The sequence below is a fragment of the Desmodus rotundus genome, chromosome 7 (genome assembly GCF_022682495.2).
Source record: "Desmodus rotundus isolate HL8 chromosome 7, HLdesRot8A.1, whole genome shotgun sequence".
In the NCBI taxonomy this organism is placed as follows: domain Eukaryota; kingdom Metazoa; phylum Chordata; class Mammalia; order Chiroptera; family Phyllostomidae; genus Desmodus; species Desmodus rotundus.
The window spans coordinates 22,017,519-22,032,257 of NC_071393.1; the positions used below are offsets into that span (position 1 = coordinate 22,017,519).

At 46.3% G+C, this 14,739-nt stretch overlaps 1 protein-coding gene across 4 annotated transcripts in view; it reads right to left on the bottom strand.

The window, feature by feature from the left end:
• Positions 1 to 1,379: 1,379 nt before the first annotated feature.
• Positions 1,380 to 14,739, bottom strand: part of CDON (cell adhesion associated, oncogene regulated) — a 90,810-nt gene continuing 77,450 nt past the window's right edge. For all 4 annotated transcript variants that reach the window (XM_045192763.3, XM_053928108.1, XM_053928107.1 and 1 more), the window contains exons 19-20: positions 4,710 to 4,984; positions 1,380 to 4,147 (exon numbers count right to left, since the gene is read on the bottom strand). In XM_045192763.3, coding sequence (XP_045048698.2) covers positions 3,984 to 4,147; positions 4,710 to 4,984 — 439 coding nt within the window. In that variant the 3' untranslated portion in view covers positions 1,380 to 3,983. The remainder of the gene's footprint in view (positions 4,148 to 4,709; positions 4,985 to 14,739) is intronic.

The window sequence follows — 14,739 nt, forward strand, 5'->3', positions numbered from 1 at the left end:
GGGACGACGCAGAGCTGGCTCCGCGGGGAGAAACGGCACAGAGCGGAGTCTCGCCAGGAATGAGCAAAGTGGCGCCTGAGAGGAGAGGGAAAAGTGACAGAAGCTGAAGTTGCTGCTTGGGTTCTCGCAGATTTAGACTTTATTAGAAAAGGGATTTCGGGTTCCCTCAGCGCTCTCAGGGCTGGGGCTCAGGTTTGGGGAAGCCTTATTTAAACATGGAAAATAAGATATCACAAGACCTCATCCCATGCAAAAGGCCCTGTTGGCTTTCTGGTCAAAGCAGCCCAGACACTTTTATTTATTATTATTTTTTAGGGCAGTAAAACAAAGCTGCTCCTTGAGGAGGCCAAATTCTACCCTGGAGCTCACAGGGATGTTGCTCCAGGTGATGGTAAAAAACAGCCCATGTGGCCCTGGCTGGGTGGCTCAGTGCGTCGGAGCGTCGTCCCGTACACCAAAGGGTTGCGGGTTCCATACCTGGTCAGGGGTGTGTAACAGGAGGCACCTGAGCGATGCTTCTCTCTCTCTAAAATCAATAAACATCCTTGGGTGAGGACTAAACAAAACCAGAGACATGTGAGGGGGGACCGCTCCTGCCCATTTTCTTCAACCTCTCCCACTCCCCTCTTCCTTCCAGAGAAGTACTGAGCCCCCCTAAAGGGGGGGCGTCTGCCTGCTCTGACACGGCTCCACGGTTCAGGTATTTCTCTCTCCCCCCCCCCAAAAAAAACCTGTCCTAGATCCTGTTGCTTCAGGGCCTGGCTCCCTGCAGTCAGAACAGCAGGGATGGACTCACTGGAGGGGGCTTTCCAGGGGGCTGCGGGGTGGAGGCTCCAAACTGTTTGCGAGGGACACCCATGCCCACCCCAGCGACGAGCCACAGGCAGGTTTTCTACCAATGGGGAATGTCTGAGGGCCCCGTCTCCACAGCCGCTCCCCACACAAGTGGTATTCTCTCTTCCTATAAAATCATACCCACCAAATAAAACCTGTCAAAGGTACACCATTTAAAATATGTACAATTTCAAACACACTAGTACAACTTTAAGGAAAAGAAAACATACTTTTCACTATGATACAAAAAACACGCATCTCATCGTCCCTGCTTTAAAAGAGAGCAGCGCAGGCGAAACCCAATCATGGATGGACTTCGCGGCAGTGCTGGACCTGGAACGAGAGTTGGGGCACGATCCCCCGCATAGCGACACGCTGATCCTCAGACTCATACGACAGAAATGAAACCCGGGAAGAAATGTTTTAAAAGGCCGCTTCAAAAGGTTTAAAACATTGCAATTTAACTGACACCCCGTGTGCCACCAGACGGTCACCCATCGCCAGACTGCTGGTGCGTAAAGGAAATAAAGGAGATAGTGAAACAATACAATAGAAATGGGGATGTTTAATGCGAAAACAAAGCATCACAGAGCACGCTAGGGAGAAAGGAAACATGAAGAGGCCTGTGCAACTGCAGCATCACTAAGCCACGTGAAGATCAGATTCGGGTGGGGGTCGGGGCGTAGGGGCTTCAAGGGAGAGGCGGGACTCCGGGAAGACGAAGAGCGAGCGCAGAACCGCCCACGCACACAGGGGCCGCCTCTCTCGTTGCGAGTTGGGGCGTCAGAGGAGACTCGCAGCAGGGGCGGACCGAGCGTGCAGCGCTGGACTGGTTCCATTCAAAGAGGGAACCACATGCTTTTGGAAAGCAGCATGGAAAAATGGAAGCAGCTCAGATTACAGCTCTGCGTCAGCTGGGTTCAAATCCGGGCTCTGCGGCTCACTGTGAGACTCGCGGACTTCAGCACGTACTTTGTGGGCTTGTCGTGAGGGTTAATAAGAGAGCAGTAACCAGCTGTGCGCCGGTGCCTGGGACACAGCGGTCACCGCGCTCACGTTAGTGCTGTCTCCCCCAGGGCACCACGGCCCTCGACTTCCAGGTGACGTGACATCAGGCAGGGCTATTCTGGTGACTATCACGCAGGACGTGGAAGTTCAGAACAACTCATGGTTAGGGGGAACTCACAACTCCTAAACATGAAGGCAATTATATATATAGTTATATTTATATTTATATATCTCAATATATAAAGGCATTTTTTATAAATAAAATACAATAAGAGGGATAACACTTAAAACAGCGTTACTAATAACATAAATAAAGCAGTCCCCAATGGGACTGCCCCGAAGGTAGAGTCGTTTTCTCTGCCTGGTGGACAGATCCCATGTTCAACCTCATCTTTACAAGCAGTTCAGGACCTAGGCTCACGCTGACACGCCTGCTTCCTGAATCAGAATGACAGCCGACCAGCGTTCACTCCCCGGTTTTCTAAGACTCGCCTGGTGACAGCACTGCGGTCACGTGATTGGCCAACCGGGGCACGCTCTCGTGTTCTGTGTCCTAGGACTTCGTCCTTTGCTAGTCCCAGAAGTCAGGGATGCAGCCACCCCCCTGCCAAAGCTAACTGCATCTACGCAGCATGAAGAAATCCCGCACAGCAAAGGCACGGATGCCTGGGATGCAGAACTTGACCCTACAGCATCCCCAATACCTGCCCGTGACATCCTACGCACTGCATTCTACCGGAAGTTCCTGCAGAGGGACTCAGCTTCAACAGCACATTTCGCTAACAGTTCTATCTATAAAATATATAAACGTATGCAAGGGAATACTGATGCACTTATATAGAAAGTTGATTAACATAGTATCCTAGTCTATTTCACTGTAATTTCTGGGAAGCGGTAAAATTTTTTCACTTATGCTGAAACTGCTGACTCTGAAGAGAATCGTTTTCAGTTTCTTTCCCCAAAGGGACACACAGCCCAAAAAGGAGCAATGATCCATTAAAGCTGGGCTCGAGCTATTCAACACGCAGTGTTTTTGTGTTTTGCGGTTTTTTTTTTTTAGACTCCAAGAAGAAAAGCCTTCCAAAGGCAGCTGCAAATACCCTGTCACTCCAAGGCATCGCTACTGTGACTGATGGGCTCTGCTAACCAAAGCTTTCGGGGCCTGTCTACAATGACGACCTTCTGCAAAACAGGGAATTTCAAACCACCCGTCCTCACCCTCCCAATGAGGTCTTTTCTACCCCATGTTGCAAGCTGTGCAAGGACGGTGTCTGGGCGGGGTGGGGGTGGGGTTGGTGGCAGGGGGGTGCCATCAGCACAGACCTATAATAATGAGCTTCTGCCAGGCTGGGCTCCCTGCAAACCCTCCTCTGTCTTCTCCAAATGTAAATCTTTCTCTTCAAGGCATCAGTTTAAAGTCTTATTTCGTCCCTACTCTTAGGAAGAGTTAAAAAGGGGCCCATGGTGACCATTGTATTAACACGTGCAATTTTAAAGCCGTAGAACTTGACGGCTTTCTTCTGCCCTCTGGCCTTGGTTCCCTTCCTGGGACTGCACTGACCCAACCCCACCTCTGCCCTGCCCGTGCGCCCATGCCTAGCTGATGCCTGGGGAACGGGATGGAACTGGGGCCCACGTGCAGACAGTGAGTTGACGGGGCTGCTGCAACTTCTGTGGAAGGCACGAATAAAATTCCTAAGAGGTCTGCTGTTAGAAACAGCAGGCTTCATCTGTGGCTGTTTCAAAACGTCCTCAGAAAGCCTGGTAATGTACTATTGAAAGATAGTGCTCCATCTGAAAACTTCAGAGGCCTGCGCAGCTCCCTCCTCGCTGGGTCGGCCACAGGCTGGTCTGTCAGTGAAGTTGTTGGAAGACATGGAATGCTCTGGGATGATGGAAAACTATGCAAAACTAGGTTGTCCCCTACTGTGGGGGAGGAAGGGAAAGGGAGGAAAAATTTTAAGGCATAAATAATATAAAAGGGCACACATTTTAAGATACATTCATACGACGTTACTACTACAAAAATAAATAATGACTTTTCTCTGATTTGAATTAACGTCCTTCACGCGGTCCATCCCCAGGCCTGTTCAGTGCAGTGACCGGCTTGAAGTGGGAAGTGACTTGTCCTGTGCACGTCCTCAGGTTTCCTGCGGCTGCTGAAGGACCCCAGCAGGGCTGTCTAAAGGAATGCCGGGAGGAGACCATGTTGTCTTTTCAGTACAGTCCTTTGAAGTGGGTGGCAAAATAAGAGGATTCCAACTTAAAATGTTGGTCTCTGTTTCTGAATGGCCGTAGCTGTCTCCTGCAGAACACAGAGATTTGGGAGCATTATGAAGTCATAAAGGCTGATTTTCACGAAGCAGTCTAAACACATTACTTGGAGCAGTAAAGAGAGCGTGATGAGAGGAGGCAGAGCCCAGTGACGCTTGGTTTGAATTTGAAGGAGACAAAAGGTATAAAAGGTTTAAAAGGAGCTTGAGCTCGCATGAAGTTATACAGCTCCTCTGAGAGTTAAAGCAAAACCACGAAAAGCCCCAAAATAACCACCTTAAAGAAACAGAGGCCCATGACCACATAACACATTCTTCAAGCAAGTCTATGGTCCAGGTGCAAACTGAATCAGGGCCCATTTGGATTTATTTTCTGAGGTGTGATGGGATTAACAGCCTGAGATGAAGAAGGTGAATAATAAGAAAACCTCAAAATTCACCTAGTCACCTTTGATTGAAGTATCCACCCCCCCACCCCCAGTCTCTTGAGAAACATGTGAGCTGATCACAGAGCGAGCGCATCTGCCTCATGTCCCTTACTGTAGCTAAGTGCAGACTATAGAGAAACGGGGGTTTCATCACGTCTCCCAGTACCTCTGCCGGGCTCTGCTGCACCCTCTGTGGCCTCAGAGTCTACCCCGTGCCTGCTGTCGGGACAGCAGGCAAGGTGAGCAGGTCTCGTCACCGCTTCATCCTTGCTGCTCTCCTCAGGTGACAGGCTGCAGGTGGGAGCTGCTGAAGCCTGACACACAGGTGTTGTCGTGTGACCGAGGGGTTTCATTTCCAAGCCATCCTGGGGACAAGGTGCGGCCAGAGGGACCACGGAAAGGGGGCTGCTGCTGAAAGTGCCGTTCGTTTTGGTGAAACACCTACAAAGTGCAAACCAAAAGACACAGGTTTGTCTAGAGGGGTCAGTAATTAAAGTACTTATTTTGAACTATCATTTGGTATTTGTATCACAGATTCTTAACAGGGACAGGTGCTTAAAAATAAATGCTCCGCTGTGATTTGATATATCAAGAACTCCAAAACTATGGTTAAAGTGGGATACAACAGGAAAATAAATCAAAAGGCAAACCGCCTAAGAATACGACCTTATATGATGCCTGTTCCCTTATTATGATGCCCTAGTCCACTGTCCAAGGCTGTGTCTCCTAGTTCATAATTAACTGGCTCCTGAACACAGCACACAGAAGGAAAGGGCCATTAGCCACCGGAAGAAATGAGGGAAAAAAGAGAACTTGAAGCTAAGACACTGACGTCCAGATTCAGAGAAATGACCTTAGGAAAACCAAGGAAAACAAACTACTTTGATATCAGACGCCAGGTTCCCTCCCACCCTTGGAAGGAACACTCCAGGATTAGATATTTGAAATCTAGGTCTGGTTTCTTTTGCAAATGTTTTATTTCAAGAATTAATTGCTAGTATTAGCACTGAGCATTCACTTCAATTCTGCTATACTTTTATTTCTCGTCTTCACCTAAGGTACGTGTTTTGTTTTTCTTTCCATTCTTCTGAAGGCATAATTTCTGCTGGTCTTCCGGTTCACTGACTCTTTCCTCTGCTGTCTCCAATCTGTGGCTAAACCCATCCAGTATATTTTCCACTCCAGTTACTGCTGTTTTCAGCTTTGGAATTTCCATTTGGTCTTTTTTTTTTTTCTTTCCAGTTTTTACTTCTCAGATGAAATTCCCCATATGTGAATTCATTGTGTGTTTTTCTTCCTTTAAATCCTCGGACACATTTTTAAGAGCAGCTTTGAAGTCACGGTCTGCTAATTGTGACATCTGAGTTCCCACTGGGTCTATTTCTATTGACTTTTATCCCCTTGAGGAAGTATCCCATTTTTCTGTTTAGACGTAGAGTAAATTTTTTTTACTGGATATTTTGCCTTTAATTTTCTAGTTCCTCTGTTGGCCTTGAACTCCACCTTCTGACACCTTCTGTTTGGGTCTATGGCCCAAGACTGAAAAATACTCTCAGAAAAACCCCATAACAACTGCCATCCATTGTCTTTCAAGGTCAGGCTTATTCAGTTTCAGCCTGCTTCTGGTGACTCTCCAATACTTTGGTATTGTCCATATTCATCATTATTGCCTGTGGATAATCAAGTTATTCCACCATTATCAGAAGCTGTAATTTCAGAAATGTATTTTCTATTTCTAAAATTGGGAGCAAGGAAAAGTTTGGAGAAGACATTTCATTTGGCTTTGAGTTGGGTGTGCTGGGTAGGAAGCACACAGAAGTGAGCAGTGGTGTGCTGCAGGGAGACGATGTCAGGGAGATCCAATTCTTTGGATCTCCAACCTTTAAACATGGCATGGTGTGTCTCTGGGGCACATGAGAATCAGTGAAAGGAGGTTAAGGTGACTGCTACTACCAGCTCTGTTGGTGCAAGTTACTGCAAATATCAAATGTTAAGCAGGAAGAAAGATCTGAACCTGAAAGAGAGTGAGATAATGGCTGTCAAACGAGCCATTAATTTACATAAGTCCAACTGTAATCATACAGAGAAATATTCTCACTACACATTTAGTGGAATTCAGATACCAGTCATCTGGAAGGAGAGCCTAGTAGGCCAGGCATTTGTTTGTACAGAGTAATTTGAGTACATTATTACCTAATAGGACTATATTTTAACCTTTAACAATATAGCAAAAATACTCTCATATACCTGATTCAAACAAAACCTAAGTTTTCCATGCATGTCTTAAGCCCATAAAATAAAGGAAGCACTGGTATGGAAGGAAGTTTGTTGGGGGCAGACCCGGAGCCCGGGGCTAGACGCAGCATGATTCCAGGAGAGTACTGCATTCCTTCTGTGTTTTGTCCTACATTTTACTCACCTCTGAGCTCTAGATTCAGAGATCTGGGGTGTTGGCAAGGTGAGCACCAGTCTCCTGACGGCCATTTTTAAATGTCCCTGACACCCTTCTGATACTTCACCACCGGTCCCTTCCACTGTCTCAATAACCAGAGAGCCTCCAACCCCCTGTGTGCACTCCATTCATGGGGATCCACAGACTAAATATGGTACACACCCAAAACGTGGGCAAAAAGCCTTTCTGAGTTCAAACTACTGGTAATGGGAATTTAAAGGATATTATCCATCTACATAAGAGCAACCTTATCTAGAAGAGGTCTTTATTCTAAAAACCTTTGCTAAATACCTTCTAAATGCTAGACGCTGAACATGTAACAGTAAATAGATCAGAGTTCCAGCTCCCAGGCTAGCAGAGGAGATGGAGAAGTAAAGCCATGGCCACAAGAGAATGTAGTACATGTTACATAAGAAGCTATAGAAGACCCTGGGAGCCCTCAGCATGAATTACAGATGTGTGGCTTCCCACATTACCGACTAGAGAGTGGGGTATATTCTTCTATTTCAGACTCAATTGTCTCAATCTATGAAGTTACTCTAGATAGTGATTATAGAATTAGAGAATAAGAAGGATTCTGATTTTTAAAAACCAGGAATATGTCTCTGGTCAGGGGAATCTATATGGCTACTGTGATTTCCTGGAAGTAAAGCTTAAAAATTAAATTCCTGGCTTCTGGCTAAGACTGATTAGTTTGTATCAGAATAACTCTCCTGCCAAGAACAACTAAAAAAGAGAGATTTCATTTTAAATCTGTTGAAGTCATCAAAGAGCTACCAAAACACTCGAGTGGCTGCGATTCCAGAGAGAAGGTAAATGTAACTCTGAGTTTTGGTACCATTTTCTTTCCTGAGGCATTTGCCCAATTCCATGCAGGATGGACACTGAGAGATGAAGGTAGAAAGTGGTAGGTAAGAGGCTGAGCAACATTTCTGGCAGTTCTGTGGGGCTGGGAAGGGAGAAACTGGAATTCAGAGCTCCCAGAGAGAGAAGGCCCAGTAAACACCCAAGGCTTTTAACTGAGACCCTTAAAGGGTTACAGCTGTAAAGATAATGGTGCAACAGGGAAGACTGAACCAGCATTTAATTAACTCAACTCCTGATTGGATTAAAGTGATCTACCCTTTACCTAACTGCCCGCCAAAAGCAAAAGTCAATTCTCTCTGTAGGAAGAAAACATCTTCCAGAGCCCATATCAGTTTTTGTATGCAATGTCCAGAATATAATAAAAATTACCAGACAGGAACAAGCAGAAAACCTAGTGATACAGTTATTGAGTTAGGAGATACACCCTTGGAAAGAACTGCATGAATATACTCAAGAAAACAGATGGGAAGATAAAGAATTTTAACAGAGAACTGGAATCTGATAATAATAACTTTTAACTTTTATTCTGTTTTTCTGCACTAAAAACAGAATAACTGAATTAAGAACTCATTACATAGGGTTAAGAGCAAGTTGGGCACAGAGGGGCAGAGGTTTGGCAAACACGAAGCAGGACACTGCCAGGTACTAAGATTGAAGCGTAGAGTCAAAAGGATGGAAAATGTATTTAAAAGCGAAGAGACATATGAAACACAGGGAAAAACTAAAAAATATGTGTAACTAGAGTCTCCCTGAAGGAGAGAAAGGAGAGTGGGACAGAACCATACTGGGAGAGATAAAGGCTGAGAATTTCATAAAACTGACAATAACTGGAGCCACAGATTCAAGAAGTTTTATGAACCCCAGAGAGAATAAATACAAAAAATTACACTTTTGAATGTGAATAATTAATCTGCTGGAAAGAAAATACAAAGAGAAAAATCATCAACCAGCAACAGATGATTTGTGAACAGAAATGATGGAAGCAATAAAATAATGGAACAACATTCTTAAAGTATAAAAAGAAAGTAAACACCAACCCAGAGTTCAGTAAACAGTAATAAATACCCTTCAAAAAGGACGCTGAATTAGAGAGATTTTCAGACCCAAACCTGGAAGAATTCGCCACCCTAAGACCTGCACTAGAAGGAGCTAAAGAGGACTCAAGTTGAAGGAAAATGAGTGGCAGAAGGAAGAAAACACAGAAAGAAGCTGCAACCAAAAAGGTACTGTCAGGAATTCTGAATAAATGCTGAAAAACAGTAAGTGTAACAGTCTTGGAGGGTCTCGAATATCTGTAGGTTAAGACATGTGACAAAAACAGCACAAAACAATGGAAAGAAAATGGAGGTAACGCGCTCTAAAGTATTTTATTGTCTAGGAAGTTGTAAGGGCACCCACGTACATTGGACTCTGACTAAAGGCAGGACGCCCAGCACCAAGCACGTGGTCAGTGGTGACAAAACGTTAAGTAAGCAATAAATGTTAGCACACCAGACATCTTCACGCCCATTTTCATAGGCAAGTAAGTTTATTATTAGACGGCAACAATTACGCTAATTATTGGAAGTGCCTTCTAACAGGCATGTCCACTAAAGTGAGAATGAACAACTTACCCTTTCAGATCTTTGCATTACCATACACAATAGCAAGTATCCCTGTTCTGATTCAATATGCGTCCTGATGTCTACTTTTCCTTCTATCTGCTGCCTTCACCGTAACCTGACTTGACCTTCAGTCTCCCGAAGGACAGGCAATGACTGTCCCCAGTGTCACAGAACCAAGACAGGCACTTAATAAAATCCCTACGGTGATGTTGTAAAACAAAGGAAGGGAGCGTCTGGCTCCGTGTCCCGTTTCTCTGTGAGTCTGGAGTGATAGAAGGTACACGAAACCTAAAAGCGGAAAGTACCAGGTCAGAAAGAAGTGTTTTCGTTTAAAAGAAGTAAAGTTAATCTGGAGGAAAAAAAAAACTTGCTACAATTCGAAAAACCAGGGCAGTTCCCTAAAAATGAAATATTATCAATTAATAATTTGTTCATATAAATCTCACATGAATGAAGTGGCATAATGTTGGCATAAAATAACGAAGGCTCACCAGATACTAAGATGCTTTAAATTCTTCTGTTTCTTTCCTTTCTGTTTCTTTATATTCCTGCTCATTTCTTTCATTTAAAGCACAGACGAGCATTTTAAAGGAAGCCCCAGGGGGCTCTCACAGGTTGAGCACAAGGCTCCTTTGTGCGAGGGACAGGGAGGGAGGACGATCTGGACTGGGCGGGCTGAGGAGTGGTTGGGGCCAAAGGGCCAGCGACACTGACGCCGACCAAGTGCTGTCGCCGCCGCCTGGCTTTGTGGAGGGGAGTAACCGAGCAGAGTGACCACAAACAAACGTGCTTAAAAAGAAATGACGGGTATTGAGCAAGAGAAAAGCACAATTTCCTACTACCTGCTCTTTAGCTTCTATTTTTCCAATAAGTGAAACACAAAATCACAGCAGTTTTTTTAAAAAAAAGATTTTTATTTATTATTGGAGGGGGAGGGAGAGAGAAAGAGAGTAAGAGAAACATCGATGTGAGAGAGAAACATCAATCGGTTGCCTCTTGCGTGAGTCTCATCCAGGGACCGAACCCACAACCCAGGCACGCGCCCTGACTGGCCGTCAAACTGGCGACCTTTCACTCTGCAGGAAGTTGCCCAACCCACTGGGCCACAGCGGTCGGGGCGCAGCAGCACTTACTTACATTCTGAATGAGACTCTCAGGTAACAGAGTGGTGCAGACAGTAGGACCGTAATCTGAGTTAAAAAAGCCGGCATTAAAATGGCTTTGACCGGGGGGTACGTGCTGAGAAACAAGCAGAGAGACACAGTCCGCACAAAAGGAACACAAAGCCTGCCCGGCATACAATTAGGTGGATAGCATATACAATAATTTTACTGATAATGCTTCACCGAAAGTTTCCAAAGCAATCAGGCAGTCACAAAAACACTGTCTGTCTCTGCGTAAACTTGGCAGACACGTCTACAAGGGGCGGAAAGGAGAGGACGGAGTCTGTGTCCGCAGACACGTAACATGCACTGAGATGCTCTTGCAACGCACATCACGCAGTTTATTCACTGCAGTTTATCGTCTCACTAGCTTCGGCTTTTCAAATAACGTTCCAGGTGCAGCTGCTGTCGACTTCAGCGGGAGGGAAAGTGTTCATCGAGCTGTCTCTGGCTCAAAGAAACTACGTTTCTTAACTTTAAGTTTAAACAACATCCAGTGAACAGGACAATGTGCATCTTTCCAGACAGAAGTCGTACTGTTTGGAAGAATTCAGGGTGCCGGGGACCTGCTGGTTTACCAATACCTTATGAAACGCAGGACAGACTTGTCTGACCAGCCTGCAGGATAGGAAAATGACTGTGACGGCGCCATAAAGTTTTCAAAACATTCTTTAGCCGATACTCTGAGTCGCACAGACTGGGACACAGACTGGAACAGCAGCGTAGGACTCAGTTTGGAAGAATATGTTGCTTTACTATTTGACTAAACACATTTTGGATTTTCCAGTGCAACTAGGTAGCACCTCTGAAATATTCGCTGGAGAAGTGTTCCACTTAGGATTACACAGTTGGACATTTGTAAAGCAGAAGTATATATGGAATTCCTCTGATTAGATGGTCACATGAATTTTGCATTATCTCCTCTTTCGATTATCCCTGGAGGGCAAGGACTAACGACGCACGAATTGCTTGGACGTCAGATACTTAGGTTCACAAATATGTCCTTGAGACTTCTGAAGCCGTCCCATCTTGGTAGTGGTTTGCTTTTATCCAGTTCACACTCGCTGGTTCCTCTTACCGCTGCGTCTGTGTCTGGCTGACTAGCCTTTATCTGGGGGAGTTCATCAGTTACTATGAACTGAGGACACTCCTCCAGGACCGGGCCGCCCGCCACTGTCCTTGCCCCCTCTTTGTCAGAGGCTGCAATGACCCCTGCCTCAGAGTGGGAGCTTCCTATCGGGGCGTGGTTTACTGGTGACAATACGTGACTAAGCACGTTACTGAACACGGCATGCTCACACAGCACACACAGGCGCAACCTTACAGGTAAAACACCAAAAGCAGCATCCGAACCCCGGCCCCCTGGCAACAGGCCCTCGCTCTCCACGTCCGGAGGAGGAGATACAGAACATCCCCAAAGGAAGGTACTGACCAGTTTACAAAACTAGACACAGTGCTTTGAATTTAGTTCCCAGGGCATTACACAGATCACCACAGATGGAAGAGAAACCAAATCGTAGGTTCTGTGTGTTTTGTTCCTTTGTTCCGAAGTAGTTAGCAATCAGGGATAGGAGAGGGACTCAATCATAGATCCGCTCACCAGAGGAAAGAGTTCAGGTGTGCCAGGCAAGGAACTGTTTTCACTCTCAGCCAACCAGCCGGGAAGGTCAAACTCCAGGCCTGAAAGAACTCCTACTTAAAATGTGTCACATTCACCTCTGCACGCCACTGCTGCCTGAGTGTGCCTGACATCGGTGGAAGGTTCCCGTTGGTGACAGCGCATCCCCCAACCCGACGACACAGACATGAGTCATCGCTGCGTAAAAACGCGGAGATCGTGTGTAGTAGCTGGGTTTCCTGAGGCACTGTTGCCAACAGCTCACGCCTCCCCTCGACTGCCAGCCGTGGGCAGCTGGTACTTTCCCCAGGTGGATTGTATACATTTTTCCAAGCTGATTTTTACTTGGCTGCTTCCTGCTCAGTTCCAACCTATCTTGGACCCTTGAAGTTCATTTCTTGTTCCCTCCTGACGGGACCTCTCCGTTCATCCGTCTGCGAACTCCATCAGCATCCTCTCCGCTCTGCAAATTACTGGGACCGAGGGTGAGTGGTCCAGATTCAGCGTCAATCCCTCCCCACAGACCTCGCCAGGCAACTGACAGCCCCCCCTTGATCACATATCCAGAACCGAACTCTGCCTTCTGAATTGAGGAGAGGAGAGAAGGGTAGAGAGCATTCGATTTACTCGATTACAGTCTGTTTAACTCCTGAAATACCCATATTGCCCGAGGATTTCTCAACTAAGTCTTCAGTGTGGGGACTGGACCCACGAAAAGATGACTGGGTGTGCTTCTTTCTAGCTGTCCACAGTGAGCTATTACACACGACTCTCAAAACCTGCAAAGGGTTCAGATGAACTGAACAGCGTGGGGTAGTCGACGCTAGTGTGGCACGAGGCCCTAGCACCAGACGAAACTCCACCAACCACTCCGGGGCACCTTCCCCTCTAACCTGTTCTGAAATTTCCATGTTAATACTCCAGTTGAGGCAATAAAGGCAAAGTTTTCTCTCCAGATAGTTCATTGTTAAAACAGAGGGATGGGAAGGGGGTCTGAGGCTGGCAATGACTTGTTTCTTAAAAGTCCACTCTGAGAAATGCATTTCAGTTTAAACCGAGGAAGTCGGAGAAGAATGGGGAGGGCCGAACACAGGGCAGGTAAGGGTCCACGTGGAAAAGGCTGCAGCAAGACTTCGCCAGTCCTCTGGCATCTGCGGACTAGGGGCTACCCCGGGCAAAGGTGAGTGTGGTGAGGCGTGACAGGGGTCTAAAAGGATGATCCCAAAGGCACGCTGAGGGGCAAAAGTCTCCCCTAGCTCAGGGACTGCGTCGTTATTACTTGGACGCCGTCTTGACACTCCCTCAACCTGCCTCACTGACCAGTTGGTCCTGTATTTTATTTAAATGCACCTCCTAAATCTCTCAAATCCATCGACCTCCCTCCCCATCTACTGCAGCTGTCCCAGCGCCCTACTCCTCACCTGGACTGCTGCAGCCGCCACCCCACGGGTCCCCTGAGTCCTCGCTCGCCCCATCCAATGTATCCTCTGAACTCTACCCATGGGGTCTTATCACGATGTTGCCCTGCTTCAAACCTTTCACTGGCTCGCCATGCTTCTGTGTTACCTGATGTCACTTATCTCTGGCCCCTTTGCTTACTACCTTCCTGCCACACCAGCCTTCCTGAGGTTCTGTGAGGACTCCGGCACCCAGCTCCCGAGATTCTGCACAGGTGGACCTTACCTTTGCCCGGAAAGCTTTTGACCATCTCCTCTTTCACCTAGATTCTAAATTCTTCAGAGCTTCAGAGCAAAATGTTACTTGCTTAGGAGGAGTTCTTTCCTTTCTAAGACAGTTTTTCCTTTTCCTTTAAAGCATCCAGTTTTACTTAGATATTCACTTTATGATTTAGTAATGCGATTTTTAAAAAGACATGCCTCCCCACAAACAAGCTCGGTGAAGCGGGGACCTGTGAGGCCCACCACTGTATCCCCACCACCCAGCCGGGTGCTCGGCCCACTGAGAACTTCAGTGAGTGTTTGCCGAGTAGATGAATGGACGAATCCTTTTTCCTTCTCATTCCCCTTATTTTATCGCACATCTTTCCTCATCTCTCTGCAGATATGTCAAGGCAGTACACAAAACAATAATAAAAAGCAGGACATATTCCGAAAATGTCTAATCACTGTAAATACTTAAGAAATAGAGCAAGCAAATACCTTAAGTAATTAAATATAGAAAAATATTCAGCTGAGTCTACTGTCTCCCTTGGTGATTCCACCCATTTCTAAGCTCTATCACTTTGATACAAATACCTCTTAAATAGGTATCAGAGGCCCAGTCTCCCCCCTGAACCCGTCTGTGGCCAGCAGTTCCACCTGTCTCCTTGGCCTGGCTATCCCAATGGCATCTGAAACTCTAAATGCCCCAGACCAAACTCATCACCTTTCCTCAATACAGCATCGTATTAAGTTTCTTATTTCTATGACACAACCATGGCAATTACCAGGTCATCCCTGTTTGACATGTTCTGCTCATTCTGAGCCATCTTT